The 25,918-nt window shown below is 45.6% G+C and overlaps 1 protein-coding gene across 1 annotated transcript in view; it reads right to left on the bottom strand.

Annotated features, from left to right (window-relative positions):
* Positions 1-1,956: 1,956 nt before the first annotated feature.
* The window catches only part of Slc1a1 (solute carrier family 1 (neuronal/epithelial high affinity glutamate transporter, system Xag), member 1), a 78,826-nt gene continuing 54,864 nt past the window's right edge, over positions 1,957-25,918 (bottom strand). Inside the window, exons 3-12 of the mRNA NM_009199.3 lie at positions 22,990-23,082; positions 21,349-21,463; positions 19,791-19,833; positions 18,315-18,410; positions 14,291-14,475; positions 13,124-13,231; positions 11,183-11,305; positions 10,390-10,584; positions 6,352-6,486; positions 1,957-4,263 (exon numbers count right to left, since the gene is read on the bottom strand). Of these exons, the coding sequence (NP_033225.1) occupies positions 4,017-4,263; positions 6,352-6,486; positions 10,390-10,584; positions 11,183-11,305; positions 13,124-13,231; positions 14,291-14,475; positions 18,315-18,410; positions 19,791-19,833; positions 21,349-21,463; positions 22,990-23,082 (1,340 nt within the window). The 3' untranslated portion in view covers positions 1,957-4,016. The remainder of the gene's footprint in view (positions 4,264-6,351; positions 6,487-10,389; positions 10,585-11,182; positions 11,306-13,123; positions 13,232-14,290; positions 14,476-18,314; positions 18,411-19,790; positions 19,834-21,348; positions 21,464-22,989; positions 23,083-25,918) is intronic.

The following is a 25,918-nucleotide window of genomic DNA, read 5'->3' as shown; positions in this document are numbered from 1 at the left end:
AGAGAGAGAGAGAGAGAGAGAGAGAGAGAGGGATCTATCTGCCTCTAACAGCCCTTCTGGAAAAAGTGGACTCTGATTGAAATAGTTAGAAGGGACTTGGGTGGAGACGGATATGATACTGAGGATATCAATCAGCCATAAAGAGGGGAGAGGTCAAGCCACTGGGTGAAAGGAGGTTCATTGACATTTTAAACTGCCTACTGCCCCAATGGGGAAATGAGGAGAGCGAATTTGTCTAAGTAAATCTGGTTGTAGCAAATTCAGTGACATTAGAAAGCACCAGCAACCTTGAAGGAGGACACTGCAGGCTATCATGCACCATAGGAAAAGACTTAGAATCATGTATGTGTCCTAGCTGGGTGAACTTGGGCAAGTTTCTTAACCTTGGAAGGTCAATTTCCTTCGTCTGGAAAACGGCAGTAGGAGGAGTGTTCAAAAGAACAAATAGGATTATATACATGTAAAATACTTAGGCCTATGCCAGCACAGGTCAACACTTGGTGTTGCAAGGATCATACTCATGTTTTTAAATCACTTATTGAGATGTTTGTCCTACAAGAAGCTGTAATTGTGACCACCTGTACAGTCCGAGCCATCCATGTCCATCACCTCGGCCCAGCCCGCATTCCCTTCTTTATTAGACGCTAAAGACCTTCTAAGCAAAATTTTAAGCATTGCAATGCAATATTTTAAGGATAGGCATTAGGCTGCAAAGTAGATCTCTTCAATGACACTTAAGTGTTTCAAAATGTTCAGGCCACCCTAGATTTGAATTAAAGTGAACTTCCAGCATCCCTGGCCTTTTCTGCCTGGCAGTGCCCAGTGAAGGGAACAGTGTCCCCACCGCTGTTCCTTATGTGACCCTGGGAGAGTCTTTACCTTTTGTGCCAGGTTTTTTTGGGGGGTGGTGGGCCTGGTAGGAAGATGGTGGGCGTGTCTTATATTACTGGAAAGGAATACAAAGGTAAGAAGGTACTGCAGTTGTGTGCCCGCAAGCTGTGTGTCTCCTGCGGTTTCTTACCGAGAATTTACTAAATGCAGAATACCAGTAGAGATGTATGTCGTCTTAGTGCTCTGCCAAGGGTGTGCAGGACCTCTTCCTTCCTGCCACAGAGGGAAGGCTCTTAATCACCATCAAAACCACTATTGCTTCTTCTCCCCTCTTCTGATCACCAGGTCACAGTATTTCCCGTGGTGACTCTAAAAATAGAGCTGGGTTTTTAATAACCCAGAGAGCTACAAAAAATTAAAGTCACCTGTTGGTACTGATAAGAATACTCTCTGTGGATATCATTTGGGAGATGGCTAAGCTTGTGGGGTGGGCTTCTGCTCAGTTCCACCAGCTATTCCAAACTTTGTTCTAAATTGGTGTGTTGTTGGGAATGTCTCTACCCTGCATTGCAGTCAAGACTCCGTCCTGGATTCCTGTGGCCAGAAAGCAACTGGCACTTTAATGCTGCCTTTCCTCGGTGGGGCCAAGAAATTGTCTGTTCCTCTGATATCTATTACACACGAGTCCTGTTTTGAAGACTGGTACCTGGGGTGCTCAGGTAGGGAGCATGTCCTTTCTCTCAAGGGCATCCAAAGCCAGCCACTTGTAATTGGTAGTCCTTCAGCAAACCAAGTCCCCTTATCAGGTGGTCACACAATTGAGATTCGGTTGAGTCACATAATAGTAGTTTCTAGCAAATCCTATTTCCGTTTCAGTCACACACTAGGAGCCCAATTGTCCACAACGGGCTAGCCTTTCCGTCTTGTAATCCTCACTGGTGAACAAGAAGGACTGGTGTGTCTTCCTCAAGTCCTGACCTTTCTTTCTCCGGGTGACAAAACATTTCCAAGCCCATCTTCTCTGGTTTTAAAGCCAATGATCTCAGATTGCTTCTAGCACCAGCCCACAACTCACTTTCTCACACTTACCCAGGTAAATAAAAGAACAGATGAGAGGCAGAAAGATAAGGGGAGAAAGAGTGGGGGAGATGTTTATTGAGAAGGAAGTGGAACATATCATCTTGAGTTAACAGCACAGTGTGTGAAGTGGCTGGTTACAAGATGACCCCAATGATCTTGTGAACGGCTCTGCCAATTCACTGCCACTAAGGAGAACCACCTGATAAGGGGACAGAACCATCCACTCCTAAATAAAATATCCATTCAACCTCATTTAGATTTAGATTTACTTCCTATAAAGAATACAGATATTTGTACTTCAAAGTTCGGAGTCAAGGGTCACCGTGACGGTCAGTCGGTAGCTTTCAGGTGGGCGTGGCCAACTCTGAGCATTCGGTTACCTTCCTGCTATCTTTGGCACGATTTCTGGCTTCTTAAATATAAAAGCACGGGTTTAAGATGACTTAAGGGCACTACAGAAACACGGCTGTTATGAACCTGTCTCCAAGTTAAGAACAAGTTTTTGTTGAGTTTTATTTACAGGATGAGGACAGAAGTGTAGACTTTTATAAGCCATCTTCGGGAATTAGCAGGAGAAAGACAGGCAGAGGATTCTAAGCCACAAGGCTGAGATTCCCAGAACAATCCTCTCCAGGGAAGGACTGAAGTATTGTCCCTGAACCGCTGGTACCAGTCGCTTATGGCCTGGCTTTTCTTCTGTAAAAATACAGTGTAGAGCTGGGCATGGTGGTACCTACCTTTCAGGCCAGCACTAAAGAGGCAGAGGCAGGAGGATCTCTGTGAGTTTGAGGCCAGTCTAGTCTACATAGTGAGTTCCAGGATATCCAGGGCTATGTAGAGAGGCGCTGTCTCAAAAACTAAAAAATAAAAAAACCAGAAGATAAAATAAAAAGACGACAGTATAAGGATAGCTTGGTCACCTTGCAATGAGGCTTATTCAATTTAGGCCACCCCGTTTTGAAACAGCAGTGGCTTGTCACTGCTGGTTTGGCCCTGGGGGTGGGGGGCGCAGGCAGAGAAAACCAAGAACAGAAAAGTGACAGCCTTGTGAAGTGGGTCTTGAAGTCTACTTGAAGATCGAAGCCTTTTGTTGCTATGGGAGCACTTCCTGCCTCTACAGTGCCTTTGTAAATGTACTTATTCCATGCTCGCAGGGAGCCTCCCCCTCCCGGGAGCCTGACCCTAGATGTTGTACGTGAATGGCTGTGTCATCTTAGAGTTTCACCATAATATGTTTCTGCTTTAGGGCTTGAATCACAGTAAGCCAGCAACTTGATTTCTCATCCCAGAGTGCCTGACAGTGTTCTGGTGAGCTCACACCTAGGCTGGAGCTATCGTTTTGATTCAAGTACAAGGGAAGCTGCGTATTTCACATTGATAGTTCATTACTGATCTCTGTCTTGCAAATTACATGAAAATAATAAATATACACACATATACATATAGTTCTATACCGAACACTGGCTGTCAGCTACCAGTGTCTCAATACAGTACATTGAATAAAAAACCCTTTCCCTTCCCCTAAACCCCACAACTATCTTTAAACTGTTATTGCAGAACTATGCTGATCTTTTTTGCTCCCCCCGCCCCAGGGTAGTTTGAGAGTGGCTGGAGATGAGGTCAAAATGGAAAATTTGGCACATTAACTGGGTAGGGCTTTTGAGATGCATTATAATCTATAAAAGTAAAAAGGCAAAGGAAGTCCTGCCAATAGAAAGCCTGAGTAAAAATTTGTAGCCAATAATATTGTTTAAAAACCCCAAACACTGGTCTATGCATGAGAAACCAATTTCTCTTCCATATCTATGACCTAATCCTAACAGTTACTACTTCATATACTTCCAAACTCTGTTGTATAGAATTAGAAAATCCAGATAACACAACTTTCTTAATTTCCTTTCAGTTCATCTCACCCCAAATCCCTAAACCCAGAGAACCAAGGCTATAAAGTCAAATATAGAAAATAATCTGGAGGTCTGTTTATCAAACTAAATGTACAGTTGACTCTTAGTGTCCTTCTCGTTCCTTAATGTCGGAGTTTGCTAGGAGATGGCTCCTGTGGAGACGCCCTTCACAATCCCAGGCCTCAATCTGAGGTCAGGCATCTAGAACTGTGAGGTCTGAGTGAACGAGATGGTGTCAGATTTGTCTACCGCGAAGCCCCCATTGACATAAGACTTCTTGGTATCTGAGTCTTCGTTATCGAGGGTTGTGGGTTCCAAGGCAAAGGGGTTCACGATGTTGACTTCAGACGAAACATCCATCTGCTCCAGCTCCTTCTTCGAGAGCTTCTCTACGATGCCCGTCCCAAACGCATCACCCAGGACGTTCACCATGGTCCTGAACCGGTCCCTGGGAAAGAGACAGGAGAGTCAGAATGGGCTCCGATTTCCTCCTCCTCCTCCTCTGTCGTATGGAGAAAGGAAAGGTTCTGATGTGTTCAGTTAAGATCAAAGTCAATGCAGAATGCTGTCTGCCTGGCTTAGCAGAAGCTTCAGGCCTGGAGCAGAGGGTGGTTTCTAAAGGGCTGAATAAGAAAATGGGCCCCAGTTGGTCCGTGTTCCCAGTAAGTAGCAGTGACATCTCAGACTCCTAAAATTCCCTTCTTCCTTCCCAAAATAAGAATTGTGTCTTCAGATAGACACAGAGGGCTCTAAGGATGGCTCAGAACTCAATAAAGTTTTCAGCTTTGACTTCTGTTTTGTGGGTTCCCCAGGTGTGATGCCCATGGTATTAGGAGCTCTCTATTGACTAAGGTGAGAGAATCTCAGTACTTGGTTGGGGTTTGGATGGTGCCAAGTCTGTGGGCTTCAGGTGTGTCCCTGGTGTACTCATTGCTTTACCAAATAAGGTCACTCCATGGACAACCTGGCAGGGACATGGAGGAACAATGAGGTCCCTGAAAATGTAGACCAGCCCGGAAGTGGGGTCCTCATTGATTCGCCTGCATTGTGTCATAATCCCAGACAGGCTGGAGAAGGGGCCAGTGGCAGAGAGGCCTAGAGTGACGGCCTAGAGAGGGTGTGTCCATTTTGATGCTGAGATTGGGTGAAAGAACTGAGAACGCGGTCACATTTGTGGAGATGATACTTAGGAAGCCAATGGTGACTACACGTGACAATGCGCATGCCTCTGTCAGGGACTGCACTGGGCCAGCATCTTTGTATCTTTTTGTTTTGTTTTGTTTTGTTTTGTTTTGTTTTGTTTTGTTTTTGAGACAGGGTTTCTCTGTATAGCCCTGGCTGTCCTGGAACTCACTTTGTAGACCAGGCTGGCCTCGAACTCAGAAATCTGCCTGCCTCTGCCTCCCAAGTGGTGGGATTAAAGGCTTGGACCCTCATTCATCTTGGAAGCAAAAGTCACTGCTTCTAGGAAATATCAGGGTTTAAGTCAGCCTGGTTTCTTCTTTTACTTGAAACGGCTTCCATACCAGGTACAAGCTTGGAACCTCCACAGCATGACCATGTCCCTTTCTCCAATCTTAGCTGAGGTTCACAAACTGTTCGACCCTGGTCTTTCTCTAATAGGAAGTGAGGTTCAGTATGGAGCTATACTTACTCTGATGGCAGGGGCAGAGCCAGAACTTGGAACTAGAAGGTAGATGTATAGACCTGAGTATCAAAGAGAAAGCCAGAGACCAGGCTGTTCCACTTTCAATTTTGGGTGTCAAAGAGGCATCTTTCTTCACAGATGTTCTGTGTATGGTGTGTGTGTGTGTGTGTGTGTGTGTGTGTGTGTGTGTGTCTGTGTAAGATAGAAGAAAACGGTCTGGGGCTGAGAGGTCGGATTGACTCACTGCCATCATAACACTAGAACTTGCCTTCTGTTGAGCCATGTACCGACTGCCAGCCTCACTTCAAATGCCTCATATGAGCCCATTTGGTCCCTAACAAGCTACTGCGGTTAGGCATGGTTTTTTCCATCTCATAAATAATGCAATTGGGCCTCAGAGAAGTTAAGGAGCATCCACAGGATCCTAAATCTACTAAGATATCAGATGAGGATTTAGACACAGGCACGTGCTAAAACCTTTGCTCTCATCACCAGCCCAGAGGATGCCAAAGATGCTTGGAAAGATGCACTGATGTTGAAGCAGGCGGTCCTGCTAATAATGAAGCTAACTCGGGACTGGGATGTGTAGGGATAGACTTATCCTGCTCCTTCACTCCACTGTCTCATGTTTAATCTTGTCCCCCACCCAGCCCCTAACCTTAAGTGTCACCAGGGATACCAGACTGGTGGAGCTTACTGGCTTTTGAGAACCCCTGCTGAAGTTATGAAGAGTTCATTTTAAGCATGTTATCAGGCAGCTTTGCCAGAAGGAAATGAAAGCAGTAACAGACAATGCGGGGCAGAAGGCCCAGCCCAGCAGAGAGAGTCTGCATGGCTGGGAAGCTACCTGCCCAACCAACCCAGGCAGGGGCCTTTGTCCCAACTCACAGGAGCCAGTCAACAGCAATGATCAGGGTGACGTCCTCGGCAGGCAGCCCCACAGCACTCAGCACGATCACCATGGTCACCAGGCCAGCCTGGGGCACCCCAGCAGCTCCAATGCTGGCAGCGGTGGCTGTAATGCTAGAGCCAAGACACAATGGCAGGCAAGGGTTAGACATCCATTTCTCAGGCCTCAGGTATGACACAGGCTCCATGGCTGCTGTTACAGTTATGGTCCCGTTCTTTACACTTAGAGCCCATTTGCTAAATAACCAGTTTTGTCGTGTGTGTGTGTGTGTGTGTGTGTATGTGTGTGATCTGCCCAACCATCCAATACACACATACACACACACACACATACACACACACACACACACACACACACACACACCTGTACAAGTGCACACCCCAGAACTGTAGGGGCTTAAGAGGAGCAGGATGTCACAGCAGGAGGAGAGCATGTGGCAGGTCACTCTAAAGCTAACAAGTACTGAACAGCAACAATCCACAAAACGGAGGCAGTTACGTAGAGGGAGGGCGGGGATTTATCAATTTTTTTTATACAAGTATTTTCATAAAAGGCTTTACCTACCCACCCTTGCCTCCTTCCTCCTCCAGTCTCAGCTGTTCAGTCGTTTACAGAGCACCTAGCATGTGCCAGGAATTTCAGTTGTCTCGGGAAGGGGAGCAGAGGGGGCGGTAGAGTGGATTGGCAAGGATGTCTGAGGCGAAGGCAGAGGGATAACGTAGTGGTTATGTAGGCTTTACATAATGCCTGGCCATCACAAGACTCTTGTCTTCTCTAAGAACATCCCTTAAAGGCACCGAATTGAGAAATTGTGACACTGTCCAAGGTACAAGCATTCCTGACTGCTCCTTCAGGCCAGCAGATGTCCTTTGTATAAAAGGAAGAGCGACTTGGAATCTTAGGTAGTTCCAGGTGAACTTCATTACCATGTTTTTGACAAGATCCCTCCTGAATTCACAGTATAGGGCATAGGGGCATTTCTCCTGGTATTGTCCAGTTTCTCACCAGCAGTGTGTTTATTTTAATTGGGCCATTCTGGAGAAATCAAGGCTCACCGTGTCCTGAAAACCCACTGAATGGGGAGAGCAGGCAAGGCCACCCACAGTGCTTTTTGGAGCTGTGGCCTCACCCTCAGGGTATAAAGTATCATTTCCAGATGCGGGTGGGCTGAAAGGCAAAGGTGCAGAAACTGCTGATGTAAACTAGACAAAGCCCAGATCTAGCCACAGATGCGTATTCCTGTGGGTCCCAGAGGCCTCTGGATTCTCAAAGAGGCTCTGCTGCCCATTCATCTGCCCAGGGCTGTCTTACAGGTCAACAGCCGGGCAGCTGCTTTGCCTAGTATGTTTTCCTGTAGAGGCTATGGCTACCAGTTTACAGTGACTTTGTTCTGGGGTTGTATCAACATTTCTGAAAGTTTTAGGCTTATATAATCCAGGGGGGCTATCCTTCCTAAATCCTTTTTGAAAAAAAAAAATCCAACTTTATTTCAATGATGGTTGAAAAAAAAATTAAACAATGTATCAAGGGTTTTTCTTTATCAGAAGAGATTTGTGCCCAGGCTCATTGATCCCCTTGAAAGCCTCAACACGTGGTTAGCCATGTCCTTACCAGCGTGAGGCTGGGCTTCAGAATTCAGTCAGTCAGAGACGACTCTGCTCTTGAGCCTTGGACTTGCTCACAAAGCTTCTGTCATTTAGTTGGCTTTGGTGACATTGAGAACATTCTGTCTTCAGGTAAGGGGAAATGGATGAAAACCTATTCATTGTTCAAACACATCCTGCCTCAGCACAGCCGAGCCTTCAGCTTCCAAGAAACAAGGGTCTGCCCTAGCGCCCAGGCTTAGCAGGACTGGAGGGCGGGCTGTGGGGTAGCATGAAGTTAGACAACACATCTGGCTTACATTCCTGGTTCTGGCGATTCTTCAGCAAGGCACTTCTCCGGATCTCAACTCCTCGCCTGCATTTGAGGGGTTAGATGTCTGGACAGCGTTTGTGTAGACAAAACCCTGAAAAGCCAGGATAGTACCTGTGCAGCAAACTCAGAACACGACACTTCTGCTGTTCTGCCAGGATCAAAACACACGCTGCTCTGAGTACAGCAGCCACCATGGGAGCAACACTGTCTGAGAATCCTGAGGGACCAGGAGTCTGACAGCTCTCAGGTAAGTAGGCAGCCAGGGAAAACACGCTCTACTTTCCCATAAACATTTAAGATGGCTGGCTTCCTTCTTCCTCTTTGGGGTAAAGCCTTGATGTTTTTCCTGCCAGAGGAAACTGCCTGGCGTTGATTATCAAATAAGGGAGAGGGGACTCTAATGATGGGAACCAATCAACTTTCTGAGTTCCCCAAACCATTGCAACAGCCCAAACCAATCAACTCTGATAAAGAGAACTCATCTCACCATCATATGAAAGTTTTGGCTCTGCCAGAAAAACCCAGATTCCGGATCCTGGATCCTCTTTCCAACTGGAGGAGTCTGTTTCCCTGTGTACTTTTGTGTGCTTTCAATAAAACCAGGCTGAGCGCTGCAAGCTTGCTTTTTCTTTTTACTCTGTAATCAGCCAAGAGGAGAACTCTGTTCCTGCATCCCCAGTTAACCTGACTATTTGAAAGTCCAACATCCCAAGTTCTCCAAAATCTAAGACTAATGTGACACTATGGACGGAAAATCCCACAGCTGATCTCACACGACAGATCATAGTTAAAATCTAAGCACTACACATACTTCATGAAATCACGGCGACTATAGCATAACGTGTACGTGAAACATAAATGAAGCTCACCCAGGTTCATCTGAAACTGACCCTTGAACCTGAACTATGGTGCTGAGATCAACAGGCATCCCAGTCTGTCACACAGTGCGTTCCAGCAGAGCTGTCTGTAGCCATGAGTCTGTTCCATAGCCGTGCTACCCAGTTCAGCCAGCCATGGGCCACACGGGGCTACTGGCTAGTAACGCTGCCCTAGGACACAACTCCAATGGAACTCACCACCAATGTCATTTCTCCTACCTCCTTAATCAATGTTCAGGCTTCATTTGACTTGAACTTTTCTTGGCATCAGACATGGGGCATTTTAATCTTTGAAAGCAAACCTCTTGACCCCAGGTTTCCTCGATGGCCCTGTTTTCCTCCCACCTGGTTTCTCCCTCCACCCTTTTCCCCTTCATCTACCTCTAATAGGATTTTATGAGGTTTCTTCCTCAGTTCCCTCTTCTCTACAAACTCTTCCCAAATAATGTCACCCATTCCTTGCATTTACTGCGGACTCACTGTGTAGGCACCAGGACCTTATAAGCATTCTCTTAAATCCAGACACTGGCTCTCTGATTCACTAACTCTGAGGTATGCCCAGTGTAGGTCTTGATCTAGGCCATTTGAGGACTTACTGATCTTCTAGTTTGTGGTCCCTGCTCCCATCCAAGCCTCCCACCATACTGCTAATTATCTTTAAAATGAAAATCTGTTTATCATATGATAATAATCTGGACTCTTGCTGGGTTCTGAGATATTTCTGCTGTTCTGAGCACTTATCCTTTGTCTTTTCTTGCTATTCCCATTCATCTAAGCTTTATCCATACTGTTTTCTCCTCTAGGAATCCTCCTTTCCTCTTCCCAGGTATGTTTGATCCTTCTCTCGTTGGGGCCCCCATGATTCCCCATCAATTTTCTGTGAGAGTCCTATCACAAACCCAGCATTTATTTGGGTATCTAACCCTTGTCCACCAGGAACTCCCGTTTGAGCAAGAACTGGTGCTAGATTCAACCTTGAATCTTTGGTGTGTCAACTGTCTGGCACCTGTTGGCCACAGTGAACTGAACAGAGAGCTGCTTCAGCAATCCATCTCCTGAAGCAGGAATTGCATGCGCCATGAATCTACCCCACCACGTCTTGGGCAAGGGACTTATAGACCAGCAGAACCATTTCTGGGCCCTTCTCGGTTTCTCTCCACGGACCGTGTTTGCTGGAGGCAGTCCAAGCAGTGATGTAGTGAGAGCGCCATTGTACCTCACCTGATGGTGACGATCTGCCCAATGCTTAGGTCCAAGCCATTCAGTTGCGCAATAAACACGGCTGCCACAGCTTCGTAGAGCGCAGTGCCGTCCATGTTGATGGTGGCACCAACAGGCAGCACAAATCTCGTGATCCTCTTGTCTACCTGGTTCTTTTCTTCCGCACAGCGGAATGTAACTGGCAGGGTTGCCGAACTGTGGGATCAAGAGAAAAGACTTTAGGTCTAAGAAGGCCAGGCCTCAGTTTCCACCCCCAAAAGATCCTCATTTCCTAAAAGGTGAAAAAAGGGCCCCAAAGCATGCTGGTAATTAAGAAAATAATTTATTCTAATTTTATTTTATGTGTATGGTATTTATGTTTTGCTGAATATATATCCTTATGCTTGGTGCCCTCAGAGGCCCAAAGAGGGTGTTAGATTTCCAGGAACTGGAGTTACAGGCAATCATGAGCCATTATGTGGGTGCTGGGAATTGAACCTGGGTCCTCCCCAGTCCATATGCTGGTACTTTTGGCCAGACCAAAAAACAGGAGGTGCTGTGCCTACCACTGCCCGCCCCCCCCCCCGCTCCCCCCCCCCCCCCGTCAGAATCTTTCCTGGGTATCAGGCCACATGGAGAGTATAAGAAGTACTTGGAACGGTAGAGAAATACAATACATTCAAGAAGATAGACAGAAAGTTTAGGCACCATCTCTCAAAGGTGCCTATCAAAACTAGAAGCTGCAGTCATCTTCACCAAAAGCTATCAGAGCACTATCTGGCGGCTTCTCCCAAACACTTCTCCTCCTGGTTACCTGGACGAGATCATGAGAGCTGTCAGGAGAGCCTGCGCCATACCCAAGGCAAAGCGGAAAGGGTTCTTCCGCACAACTATGAAATAGAGCAGGGGCAGAACTATGAGGGAGTGGATTGCAAGCCTGCAAACAAGAGGAAGAAAATCTCAATACCACGTCTGCACACCGATCCTGCTTTTTAGTCAGCTTTAAAAATCACGACATCTTTAAACTTTCACAAAGACCCAGTGAGACAGGGGCGTCTGACAGCGAACAGATGTCCCCATTCCACCGATGGGGATGTCAAGGCTTGCTTAGCAGAAGAAACACCTTGTCAGAGTTATTAGCAAATTCTGAAGATAAATTTAGATTCCCAAGCTCGCTGAGCGTCACGTCATCTGCTCTGTCCCTGCAATGCATTCCTGCACTTCGTGCACTGATCATCTCTGCCACCTTCTACAGAAATGTCCCATACCTTCCCTGGCTGAGCCGACTCTCCCTTCAAGGACACATTTGTCCCCAACCATGATACCTCATTATAGCTCTCCTCACAGGCCACCCCACCACGTCCTCTGGACCGAGCTCTGGAATGGCATCTACTACCTAAGAGGGAGGTCAGAGTTGCAACAAGGAGAAACTTGCACTTTAGGACTGTCTCCAACTTCTTCATTATTCCTGTGCTCCCAGAGTGCTTCACTTAGGAATCTACGGATTGCCCTAAAAGAGGCTGGCTACACGAGACTCACTAGCAGATGCGTGTACATTTAAGTGATGAGCTGACTGTTCAGCTAGACAATGCACAGCGAACAGTGAGCTCTACAAAGAGCAATCTTGAGAGTATGAGGAGACAGTCCTCTTAGTGCAAAGAATCATGAGATCTTCACTACGCTGTTTAGTTTTCTGCTAGAAACATAAATAGAACAAGAGACAAGAACTCAACAGAACCCCATTAAAAATGGCTTATTATCCCAGACAGCCACTTCTCCCCCCTCCCACCCCCACCCCTGGTATGGCCTGGCTCAGCAACAGCTCCAGCTCAGGGCTAATAGAAAGTAGAAGTCCCGCCTCTCTCATCTCTGTGGTCTTGCAGTTCAACTCTGTCCCACACACTGCTGGACCAGGCTGCTTCTGCAGAGCTGGAAAGCTGTGTTCTCCGGCACACCAGGTTAACAACTAATGCTGTGTTGTGGGAACGCCTCAATGTGGTGAGGTTCTGAGAGGGAATCTGATGGCTCAAGGTGGCTGATTGGCCCGTGGGAATTAAATCAGCATCTTTTACTCATCCTATTGCCCCATATTTCTCAGCGGATAGAACCACCCTGGCCTTGCCGGGCACGTTTGGAGGGAGGCACCATTCAGAAACTATAGCATCTCTTCTTAAGGAGCAAACAGCTTGGCTGTAAGAACTGTGCAAGAGATTCAACCCTGGCACCTTTCCTGTTTGTTTTATGGCTTCTGAAAGGTCTCAGACACTTACTAAACAGCCCTAACATCTGGACACCCTTCTGACACAAGACAACGGCAGTAGCCACCAGCTCAGCAAGAATCTCAGACCCAAACCCAGCCCTCCTACTCCTACTTGCGGAAGATGGAATTTATCCAGGTTCTTAATTCCTTTCAGCCCTGGGATATGTGGGAGGTATCCTTGCCTGCCTGATTCATTTATATTCTTAAGGAAGTAAGGGATAGGAGATAGCCCCAAGAGCCTACACATGAGCTTTTCCTCTTGTTTTAAACACAAGCAATGAAGTGTGTGGCAAAGTCTGGTCCAAGCTGTTCTGCCAGGAGCTGGCGATTAGCACAGCATGATCCACCTACGGTACAGCTGTTAAAGGACAGCCTTGATGCCCTGCTCTCCTCCATGGGAGAAAAGCTACATCTAACCAGCCGCACCCTGGCCTTTCTCCAGTAACCCCAATGTATCTGCAGGGAGCTCTGTCTCTTCTCTTGAGTCAGACATACCCGCTCAGGACAGTGGCCATGTAAAGGCCCAGCTTGCGGAATATTTCCCAGTCTTCAACTTCTATGATCTTCCCAGCAATTAGGAACAAAATGCCAATCGGCATGTAGCTAGAAAGCAAACACAAGAAAGGCACAATTCAGATGTCACAGGTCTTCTCAGACAGGTTGCTGGGGAGGGAACCAGCTAGTGTGGGCATGCTCAGTGGACATGTGCTCTCCCCTGGGAGAACCACAGGCTATAATCAAGAAGCCAAGGGCTCAGCTTTGAGTCCAGCACCCCTCCCCCCCAAATTAAGGGGGTTCTGGTAAGAATGTGTGCCACAGAAGCACACATGCAGCATCCACACCCCCCCCATTGGATGTTCTATCTCTTCATCTCACATGAGCAGGTCATTCCAGCCATGATCATCTTGCTTCTCAAGTGTCATTGGAAAGGCGACAGGAACCACACTGTGTGTGGCCACAGCAGCTCCATTTGTAAAGCTCTATTTAGCTATGCCCTATGCTGGGGAAGCATTTGACACACATCACTTCACTTAATGCTCTTCCCCTAGCCCTGGGCTTGGTTTTATTATTCTTTTCTCACAGATGACAGAGCTGAGGTTTTAGTGAGATTAAATGACTTCCTTGGCTGTCGCTACTGGATATTTTCCTGTCAATCTCTACTATTTAGATTATAAAATGTTGAGCTAGTTCCACATGAGCTAAGGGGTGGCAGAGGTCTCTCAGGAGACCTGAACTTTCAGGGCATCTCACAGGCGGGACAGACACGCAGTGTCTCTGGATGCTAGAGAGCAGCTTTTTCATCAGATGTGGTCAGACCTAGGCTAGAACAGCTGGTGATATTCTGGATTTCGTTTCTACCTCGGGCCTAAGAAGAAGCACTTCGTGTTCAGGTACTCCAGTACTTTCTGATATCCCTACTGACAGGAAGGCTGGGTAGGTGCAAGATGCTCTCCAGGATTCTGGGCAAGAGACAATGGCTGACAGACTTTTAGGTCTAGATTAATTGCTGAGGAGGTTGTGAAATTGGGTAATGCCCCCAATCTTGATTTTAAATGTCTGCCTTCTCTAGGAAGGACCCACATAGGAGCATAAGCCTCCTCTTCCCAGGTCTGAGAAGGCATTATCTGTGGGAACGATACGGCGTTAGTCAGCACTGCTCACCACATGATGATCTGGACGATTTTCATGGTGGCGTCACTCAAGGCATTGAAGAAGTCCACCAGAATCTGCCCCTTTTCTCCCATTTTCCCAATGACAAGGCCAAAGACGAGGCAGAAGATAATCAAGCCCAGGACATTGATGCCGTCTGAGTACAGGCCCACGATCTTGTATTCCTTTGTCTTGTTCTGTGGATCAAACCCAAGGAAACGTACTGAAGCATGGTGGGAGTCAGAGTTCTGAGAAGTAAAACGACAGCGAGGGAAGTCTGCATGGGAAACACTTTGTCCCCCACCACTGAGGTTTATGGGGCTTTGTCTCCTTAACAAGCTCCTCCATGAACATGTCTTTTGAAAAATCCCAATGCTGCGGTGTCGCACGTTTTTATGAATTTTATAATCGAGGCATTTTTCAGGGTTAACCACTAGCGACATTTGGAAGCTTCTTTTTAAAAAGATAGAAATTAACAATGCAAGAACTACATGGTGTTTACCAGCGTGAACATTCAGAGGACATTATACCATCTGGTCCTTCCCGATAAGGAAGCTGAGGGACAGTCATTGCTGCCTTGGGTCTCATGTGACCAATGGGATTTTAAAGAGATGAAAACTAGCCAGACATCTGATAGTATGAATCATTTCATCACTTCATTCTGATCAAAAAATAGCATGCAATTTACTAAGGGGTAAGCATAATCTCTGTAGGATAGGCCAGGTCTATAAAGAATTATGCTGATGAGTCACTGGGGTACCAGTCACTTCTCATTTATGAAAAAAAATGTTTATGGAACAGCTAGAATGTTCTAACTGCACAGGCTATGGTGTAAGGTCTTAAAATGTAGCTGGAGAGACAGGACCAGCTAGGAGAAACCCGAGCCAATGCTGAGACTATAGGTAATCAACTCATAGCCTCTCTATGCATGAATGTATGTACATACATTCTAGGACATGAATGTCTGTGAAATTAGGGAAAACTAGGTGAGGGGTAGATACCCAGGAGACAAAGCATGCCCGAGAAAGATGCACACCAAAGGCAGAGGTTGTGATGCGCTGGGCCTCTTCCTGTAACCTGCTTCAATGAGTCCTTCCTTATCCTTAGTGGCCCTCACATGCTCCCAAAGCAACATGGCCTCTGTGATGATGACATGCACCACTCCCTGCCTGAGGACAGATATCATATCTGTCTTCTGCTGTTCTACTTCCAGTGTGCAGCAGCAATCCCCACATGGAGGGTGCGCAGAGCACTCTGTGGAACCTTGTCAAAAGACGGGAATAAGAAGCAAGTGAAAGGTGGATCTGGGTAGAGGAGAGCCCCTCACCCTGGGAGGCAAGCTGTAAAACTGAAGAAGCCTCGTAACAGAGAACCCATGGCTATATTTGGGAGAAATTAAGGGTTTGTTTTTTTTTTTTGTTTTTTTTTTTTGTTTTTTTTGCAGTAGGGAGCAGGGAGCCAATGATAGCCTATCTTGAATTTAAGTTTCATTTATGCACTTATTTGTTACTGTTATTATTATTATCATTATCATTATTATTATTGTGTGTGTATTTGTGTGTGTGTTGTGTATATGGGGATGCCCACGAGGCCAGAAGAGGATATCAGATTTCCTGGAGCTACAATACAGATAGTCATGAGCTACCCAGTGTAGGTGCTAGGAACCAAACCCAGATCCTCTTGAAAAGCAGCAAGTGCTTTTAGCCCACAAAGCCATCAGTAGCCCATGGTGGCTTCAAACTCATGATCTTGCCTTAACCTCTCAAGTGCCAGGATTACAAGCTTGTCCCATCAACCCAGCTTTAATTACTAAATTGACTGAATATTCTTTTCCATAAATCAATCATTTAATATCTCCCTCCATTTCTCTCGCCTCCCTTTCTCTCCCCACTTCCCCTCCCCCTCAGACCCAGAACAATTATTTCCTTCTAGACCATTCAGAAGTCTACTGTGGGCCTACTACAAAGTGCCACCTCAGGTCCACAAATGAGATTCTCCAATTTCACAGTGTGAAATAGCCATAGCTCTCAAAGCCTATTGATTTTTTTATGGTCTACTCCTCTGGTGACAAAATCTACGAATGGGGATGACTGGCCGCTGTGTTTCTTACTCAGCAGAACATTCCTGAGTTTGCTGAAGAAACACTGGAGGTGCTTGACTCTGGTGTGATACTGGACCCCATTCAGAGAAGCGGTCTGCTACCAAGAACACATGCTGTGGGCTCTTCTGAAGTCCAAGACGGTCTGGACTCAGAATCACATACAGGCAGAGAGGTTCGGGGTTGTATTCTGTGTTGATAGCCTTGTAATCATCAGGCAGTCCCCAAGGTACCCAAGCATTTGGAGTAGCTCAGGCTCACCGTGTCCACTCTGTGATGCTCTATTCCTGGTACTCTTGTTCCATACAGTTCCCATGAACACCATGTCAGCATGGAGAAGTATACATGCCTTGCCACATTGTTCATATCAAGCAATCAGGGCATGGCATTGCTTAGTGTGTGTTTCTATTTAGAGACATCTGGCTTTCACTGTTGATTCACTAGCATGGAGTTCATAGCTAGCAGGACTACAACATGCCCGAATAAAGCTTTTTAACAGATATATTTTTTTCTGCAAAGTGCATCACAGCATTCTTGTACTTAGAAACATGATAGAGCATTTTGCTAATATGCTTCTGTCCATTTTATATAGTCAAATCAACAGATAGCCCATAAATATATGAAAAACGTACAATATCCTTCACCATCAGGGAAATACAAATTAAAAGTCCACCGAGATTCTATCCAACCTCAGTCATCATGAAAATAAGCGCCAGCAAGGGTCCAGATGTGATCTAGCAGTACCACTCGGAGGTGCACACTCATCCCCACAGCGCAGAGACACCTATACATTCATGTGCATCACAGCACTGTCCACACAGCATAGACATGTATGGCTTAGGTGCCCACTGACAGGTGAATGGCAGATAGAGAAAATGTGGTGTCTGATTTAGCCATCAGGATGAGTGAAATTCTATCATTAGCAGGGAAAAAAGGTTATAGCTGGAACTGACGCATAACGGGCCAGATTCATAACTATTGCATTTTTTCTTATATATGGACTCTAGATAGAAAAGTCTTTGGGGCTGGGTCTTAGATTAGTGGTAGAGTCACACCCGTATACAAATGTGTATATAATATGACTGTAGATGGGTTCTTAGGGAGGGCAGAGCAGAACAGAGAAAACAATAGGGGTGACTCTGAGCAAAGTGCACGAGAGTGTGAGAGGGCCCATAGCTTCAGTCATTATTATCCACTCGTGTGTGTGTGTGTGTGTGCAAAGTGCACGGCAGTATGAGAGGGCCCATAGCTTCAGAAAGTATTATGATGCACGTGGGGGGGGGGGGAGAAGGGAAAGGGGAGGGGGAGAGGAGAAGTGGAGAGGGGGAGGGAGAGACAGAAAGGGTGAGAGAGGGAGAGAGGGAGAGGGGGAGAGGGGAGGAGGAGGAAAGGGAGAGGGGAGGGGGAGAGGAAGAGGGGATGGAGGGGGAGGGGAGGGGGGAGGGAGAGGGAGAGGGAGGAGATAGCTCAAGGGTACTTGCTTGGCATGGAGGCCCAGGGTTCAATCCCCAGTACTGTTCACCACCCACCCACAAACATAAAGAGCAAATGAAAGAGACCCTCAGTGTAGCACAGGACAAAATAAAATATAAACAAAAATAGAAAACCAAATCACCAAGAAAACACACAAAAGGAAATTAAGAGTGGAAAGAAACACAGACTGAGATGGATGTCTGTTTACTGAATGAAAACTCAAATGGAGAGATGTATTATAGCCTCAGTTTGGAACTGAGATACTGAGGGTGACTCAGCTCCGTGCCACCCCTGCGGAGCTGTGAAAGATTACAAGGGCTGATTTTAGGGCTACAGGCATGTCTGGAAGAGGGGTAGACTCAGAAATGTGGATTCCGTGCATCCTGAAGACTGACCATCTTTCTCTCCTACCACTGAAGAACTGGCACATGCATGATGGGGAGGGGTGTGGGTGGCAGACGGTACCTCAGACATTGTTGTCATGGCTGTGGTGACAGACACCTCCGTTGCGTTCCCCCCAGGATCGCCCACAGGCTTCACCTCTTCCCGCTTGGTTTTGTACTGCACACGGGAGAAAAACAGGCACACAAAGTAAAAAAGGAGACTTTTTTTTTTCAGCATCCAAGGCTCTACCACACGGATGTTATTTTAGCCAAATAACTGACACCCAAGGGTTCTACTGATGGCGCTTCTTTCTGTTGCTTCCAGCTTTTGTGGCTCCTCCCCAGAAGGCATTGGGACTAATTGGGATCTAAAAATCCAAACTCCCGACTCCCTCAACTGCCATTCAGTAATACCAGACCGTTCTCATGCTTTCATGGCAGGGGAAATGGATGGAGAAATACTGTGAAAGCAAGCAGGATTTATCTGTAGGCGCTCCCACAGCCAGGGAGATTCCTGTCAATCATTTTTAGTTTTTATAAACTGATCATTTTTCATCTGGAAAAATAACCTTAGTGCTTTGATAAAAATAGTCAAGATGACTAATACATTCCGAGAAAGGTGTAACTGGGTGGCTGTGCCCAAATCAGCAGTTCCTCCAGCTATTCAGTGAGAGAGAGAGAAAGAGAGAGAGAGAGAGAGAGAGTTCTGTTGAATCTCTCCCTTCAGCCCTGTTTGGTTCTGTGAGGCTTCAATCATGGTGGATTGAGAAAAAGCCACTATAGTATGATACTAGAAAGAACTGCCCCCCACACAGAATCTCTGCCAATTCTGAACTCTACAAATGGCTACTGTGGCTGAGCTCCAGAGGCACCTCATAAATAGAGGTGGTTCTGTTTCTGGTGGGGGCTGTGGAGAGCAATGTGATTGCCAGTTTTATTGGTATATATAGAGGTCTCTGTCCATGTAATTTATGCAAATAAATACAGCAGTTTGTGAGCGACTCAGCTGTTTTAAGGAGCCCAGATTAACAGAAAAGGAATTTTCAGTGGAGCAAAGACAATGGTGAACATTCATGAAAAAAGACATCTGATACACCCATGCCTTTCCTGCAGAACACTAGCACTGGGCATCTACTGGTTAAGGACAAGACCCAGTTCTGGATGGGCTGGCCACCATGTTAGACATAGAAGGTCACCTAGAGAGGCATGGGAAGAAGAGATGGAGAGCTCTTCTCTCCATTGCTTTGCATGTGCAGAGAGTCTGAGTTCTTTATAAATATAACATGGCTCTCCAAAATACAAATAAATAAAGTAGAACATGGTGGCTGGTTCTTGCTTTTCTCTGTCTGAGGGAGAGTATTAGGTGAGAAGCCAGTACTGTCAGTCATGGCCTACATTCACTACAGCCCCAAAGGCAGGAGTCATCAGAAACCCCACTGTGCACGGGTGCTGTTGGTTTTGATGGGCTACTTCCATTTCTTGTGTCATAGCTGAAAATGAAGTCACAGTGGGTCATAGGAACAAAGGAGCAACTTAGGACCAAAGCCATTGATGTTACCTGCTGAAAACAGGCTTGGACCAGATTCTCAGGGAACATGTTCCTGTTGGAGACACGGAAAACAGGCTTATATCAGGGAAGCATGCTTTGGGTTGTTAAGTTCTATATGTCAATAGGACTGAGACTAGCATAGCACGGGTTCTGTTTCTCATCTGGCGTCCGCTTTGCAGGGCACCCCTTGCATCAAGATTGATCTCTTTCTTCCTGAGTTCCTTCTAGTCAACCATCATTTAACAGAAGTCTTCCTCATCAACTCCACTTAACAGACTCCGTAAGTGGCATCCTAGCTGTTCTCAGGGAAGTCCTGCACAGGCAGATGGACACTCACTCACAGCTGAGACAGTTATTCGATTTTCTCTATCCTTCCACTTTTGTATCTGTCCTTGAATCCTTAACTCCAGTTGCAATTCTAACATAGTTCCCAAATTAAATATGTAAACCAATGAAATCCCAGTGTGAGAAAAACATGAATCCTATAAATAACTAAATTACATGCCTTGGAGACTCAGGAGCCCCAAGACATTCTCTCCTGATTAGTTAGGTATGGGAGCACAGCTGAAACACAATGAAAATTACTAAGTACTTCATTGTAAGTACTTCGTTGTAAGTACCTCACTGTAAGTACTTCATTGGCTTTCTTGGCGATTCCTTATGTCTTGGTTGTTCCACTCTATGGAAATGGAACCTAGTGATTCTAATGATGCATTTATAAGCCAGCAAATTCTGCAGAAGTGATGTGAGACTACAGCAGGCTGTCATGTGCAGAGACAACATTGCCAAACTACCCAATATATACATATTCTGTAACAGCTTTTTTTTTTAACATTTGTTTCTGCTTGAATTGATACTTTTAATTAATTTGCTCATTGTTTGTAGAGCTGACCACTTTAGAAAAGAGGGATTCTCTGTAACAATAAAAACATGAATTTCTTCAAGTAACCTGCAGAACTGACCACCCACTTCTGCCCAGTGTCTTTATGTAACAAACGCATTTCCTGCATCTCTGTCCATCCTAAGTCCTACACTGGATCCTGTTTGAACCATTACTCTCTGAGCCATGTTTGGCAAATAGAGAGTCCTGGCTATGTGATGTATAGGATTTATGGCAAAATGAGATGCATGATAATTTATAAATTATTAAAAATGTTAAGACATTGGATTGGGGGGATGGTTAAGTGGGTATAAAATGCTTGTTGCACACATGTAAGGATCTGAGTTCAAATCCCCATGAACTTATGTAAAGGTGGACACAGAAATACATATTTATAATCTCAGTGCTTATATGGTAAAAACGGAGACAGATACAGGAGAGTCTTCAGAGGCTTGAGGGCCAGCTACCCTGGCATACACAGCACAGAGCCAACAAAAAGATGTCTCAAATAAGGCCAAAGAACTAACAGCTGAAGTTGTCTTCTGACCTCCACATATGTACACTACACATGCACTTATTTAACATGCACATACAGATGTTAAGACATCAGAGCATTAAGTCACCCATGGGGCCTTGTGCAACCATACAGATGGTGCATCCAGAAAGTCACCCACAGGCAAGACTCACCTGATCAGGTCCAACATGGCATCCATGGTGCTGACTTCAGGGGTTTTACCCGTCCTGTTGATGTCATTCACTTTCTGAGTGACACCAGGCTTGATACTCACAACTAACACAATACCTGTAACCAAGAACAGTAGTCCCAGAGAATTAAAACCTTTGAGGGCATCCGGTGTCCCTGGGTGGCCTTTGGAGAAGCAGATGACAAGGTGATGCAGGCAATCTTGTGACATGGAAGGCCCCAAGTTCTCAACAAGATGCTAAGTCTTAATTACTACCTTATTCCCACCCCACTGCAGGGAGGAAGTGATGAAACACAGAAGTCGTCTTGCTTTTCCTTTTAAGGAAGGACTGATACCCTAGAATTGCTTCTGGAAACACCACGTAATGGGAAGAGTCTTCCTCCCATTCTTCAATCTGTGAAATCAGCTACAGGGGATAGGGAATTTGAAATAAAGGCACGCCATTTGTTTCTATCTGTTCTTTCTATCTGCAGATACAGGCCATTCTCCTAAGAGTCACATGTAAAAAAAAAACCAACCCTCTGTAGACAGGCCTTAACTATCTGGAAAGTTCTCACAAGGGGTGGGATGAAGACACAGGATGGGAGTTCAGGGAAGCATGGCTTAGCCTGCTGCTGGGAACTGTCCACACATTACAGCACCTGAGCGCACAACTGGAGACTAGGTAGCATTGAGCTCCCATCTCTTGGGGGTGTACAAGCAGCAGTGGGGAGCTATAGGAGAGACTTGGGTACCTGAGATGGCTTGACTGGAGGGGAGCAAAGAAGCATCCTCGAGCTCTTTCTCACTCCTCCAGGATGAGGGAATGCTACTAGGAGGGGTTAGGACCTTGGGATGTAGACAGGTCAGCCTTCTGCTGCTGGGTCTTTTCCATTAGCAATGAGAGTATGAATCATGGTCTCCCAGTAAGTATCATCTTGCTTTCTTTTTGCTATTTCCCCTTTATGTCTATCTTCCCCAGGGATCTTTAAGAAGTGGCTTTGATTTACAGCCATGTTCGGCTCCCACCTCCCCTTTGGCGGGGTACCTCTGAAACTGTACCACAACCAACCACTTATCAGTTCATTAAAGTGGGATGCAGGGGGCAAGCTGGCTGCAGTATCTGGGAACTCTTCTCTCCTTTCTCCTTATTCTGGGGATCCTTTTAAAAATGTTGCACAGGTTACAAAGGCAGGAGCAAGTTTTTACAACAACCCACCCTCTTATTAGCACACCCTCTTCTCCTGCCTGGAAAGGGTGCCAGCTGTTAGCTTTCAGTACTGTGAAATGCAACAAAGTCCAACCTCTCTGGAACTGCCTTCTAATTAAATTCTACTGCTTTAGGTTAATTATCTGGCTTAAGATAATGTAAACTCTTGGCCTTAGCCTTACTTCTTTCTATCCAAAGATACTAACACGGCACAGAAATGTCAAAATTCTGTTGGTATTGCATTTCGTTCACAAAAAAAGATGTTAGGCAGACTCAAAAGCAGAAAAGGCCCAGGATAATTTGACAGTGTTACTTTCTGGCAAAAAAAAAAAAAAAAAAAAAAAAAAAAAGTGCATTCTAATAGCCCAATTACTTTGTGAACACAAAGTTACAATTGCAAACAAAGAGGACCAAGGAGTCAGAAATAAGCATCACCTAGGATTACAGCAATGACGGTGGTGGAGAAATAATATACTACAGCGCGCAGACCAATCTTCCCAGACACATTGGAATCCAGTGCAGCGACACCTGAAAGGAGATGGGGGATAGATCAAGTCAGTTACAGTAAAAAAGGGCAGATTTCCAGCTCTAGGTTCTCCCAAGAAAAAGCTGGTGTCTTCTCTGCAGCTACAAGGTGCATGTCACAAGATGCAACTTATTAGATGCAGCAAACACTTCACAATTACGAGTGAAGAATTCAGAAGTGGGAGCCCAGTGGGGGGCACAAACTGCCTATCCAGCTTATTTCAGTTGGTCATAAGAAAGAGTCCCCCTTCCACAAGAGATGTAAGAACTTTGTTAAGATCTTTACACAATAGCACACAAGAGCAGAGTGAAACCTCCTTTGGAATTTGGTACTGGGGAACCATTTATCTTGAGCCAAGTTAATTATCTTATTGTTCACTGACGCTCACGCACAATTTCATTCACCTCTGTCTTTTCTATCAGGAGGCTCAAGCTGAAAAGATAATGTCTGCCTTTGATTATGAAGGTACTAGATATTGGATCACCCATCCCTGCCCACAAACATTTTATCTCACTAGCTATAGTTAACATTCTAGTATATTATCTCCCAATTTTTCTTCTCAAAGTTTTATAAACATAGGAAATTTTATAGTCAACTAAGGGAATGGTTTTCACTGGATACACAATTGTGTGACATATGGCTGGACAATAATATGTTTTATTGCTCCTTGTTGGATCTTTACATTGTCTCTGAACCTAATAGAATAATAAACCATGGTAATTGATTATTCACCCTGCCTAGCATATTTCCCATGTCTCTTGTGTACCCTTCCCCCAGCCTTGAGTATGCTACATAGACCCACAACCTAGCTGGAGTCTCTGGCCTCACAGCCTTTGCAATTTCCTATAGGAGCAGACTGCCCTTAGAGCTTGTTTTGCAACATAATCCAGCTGAAACAAAGGATGGGGTCTCCCTATATAAATGCAGTGCTGAATATTAAACTTTGAGCCTTGGCTTCATCCTTCTCTCGAACTCCGTCCTTTTTCCTTTCCAGCCCCGCTTTCAGGTGTACCCAGTTTGTCCATGGCCACTGGACAGCTGCACTCTTTCATGATTTCCAAATTGTTCCTAAATGGACAAATGGATTATACATGTCTGCTACTGTGAGATACTTCAAAAGTCTGACGGGAAGGATACAATGATTTCCAAAGCACTGGAGAGTTAAGCGACTTAATGAACACACTGTTAAGATCCACTTTCAACCAGTCTTAGTTACCAATGAAATAACCACAGGTTGCCTAGTCTTAAGAGGTTTGTCTGAAAGGATGGCTGTATTGAAAGGAGAAGGCACCCATCTCTGTTGGAAACACATACCCTCGAGCAGAGACACACAAGTGGAGCCAATTGGTGTTCTCTAGCTGAGCTTCTGGGAGGGAGATGGGACAGATTGAGAAACTTTCCAGCAAGCTGTCATTTGGAGGTTTCAAATTCTCCCCTGCCTGATTTCCAAGCTGAGAATCCTATTTTAAGCCAAAGGAACACCATAGAAAGTGATTCTGCATTTTAACATGCTTCGTCCCACAAGTGGGTGCGAAGCCTAGAGCCCAGGGCAGCAGGAGAAGGGAAGCGGTTGTCACAGGGCAACGTCACAGGGCAACTTCAAAGGGAAGGCATTGGTGCTGAGAGGCAGCAGGCTGCTATCAGGGGCATCCCTCACACCACGAGAGGCCTATCTAGGTTCTTAAGTGGCGGGGAGATTGTGCGCCTCATATTTCCTGGTATATCTGATATACAGGAAAACTCTACAAGGATGTCATTGCTGTTGGGATGACAAAATTTCTCACTCTAACCACTGTTCCTTAAAAAAAGTTTTTATTGACTCGTAATTTCACATCATGCACCCCAATTCCATTCATCTCCCTGCCCTTTGGTAGCTGCCCTTCACCTGTGCACCTTCCCACAAAAGAAACAAACAAAATAATAATTAAAAAAAGTGTGCTATGCTTAAATATGCCTAAAATAAACTACTCTGGGACAGACAGTTTGAACCAACATTAGCTACTGAGTTGTGTTGAACCAGGTTTCCTTCTTGGCCATCTGTGGTCTTTGCAGAACCTCCTCCCCCCCCCAATGCCCCCCAGATGGGGTCATCTCATCCCTGGTCCCTCCCCTTTTGTCTGTTTCGGCTTCCCAGGGGTTCAGAGCCTCACCACCATGAGTTCAGAGCCTCAGCTTGGACTTCAGGACTCAGCTGGCAACAAAGGGCTTTTGAATCATGGATTTCATGGTGGAAATATCTTAAGACAGATACATCCAGACTAGGTGCAGCCATTCTTGTGCTCCCTTTGGAAGAACTCTGGTTCCCATTCCTCTCATAGGCCTCAGCCAAAAGTCAACCATCCAACTTTTCTATATGGTTTATTCTCTACCATTGTAACATAAAAAAAGAGAGGGAATCACAGCACCCAAACTCAGGCTTTTGGAAAACTTTTGGGGGGAACTTGGTGACTATTCTATATAGACAGAAGGGACATAGGGAAAATAACAATAGCCTCAAAACTGTTAGAAAAACAAAAACAGAATTTAATGATTATGAAATGTCTGTCTGAATAATATGAATTCCTCATATGTGTACAAGATGGCGGTCACACTGTCTTGAGCAATGACCGCACATTGATCATGGATATCCTATATCTCCCATTTTAACTCAGTGAGGTGGGCATTAGTGACCCATTTTTATAGAGGATAAAACTTTGGCTCAGATGTGCTGAGCAGCATGCTGGCATACTATGTGCTGAGCAGCATGCCAACACACTAAGTACTAAGTAAGTGGTGAGCTGGGATCCCAGCTCCGGTTTGACCCCAAAGGCCATGTTCTTAGGCATCATGACACATCAG

Source organism: Mus musculus, chromosome 19, assembly GCF_000001635.26.
Source record: "Mus musculus strain C57BL/6J chromosome 19, GRCm38.p6 C57BL/6J".
Taxonomy (NCBI): Eukaryota; Metazoa; Chordata; class Mammalia; order Rodentia; family Muridae; genus Mus; species Mus musculus.
Note: the sequence above shows the minus strand (reverse complement) of the source record. Positions and strands in the feature narration are given on the sequence as shown.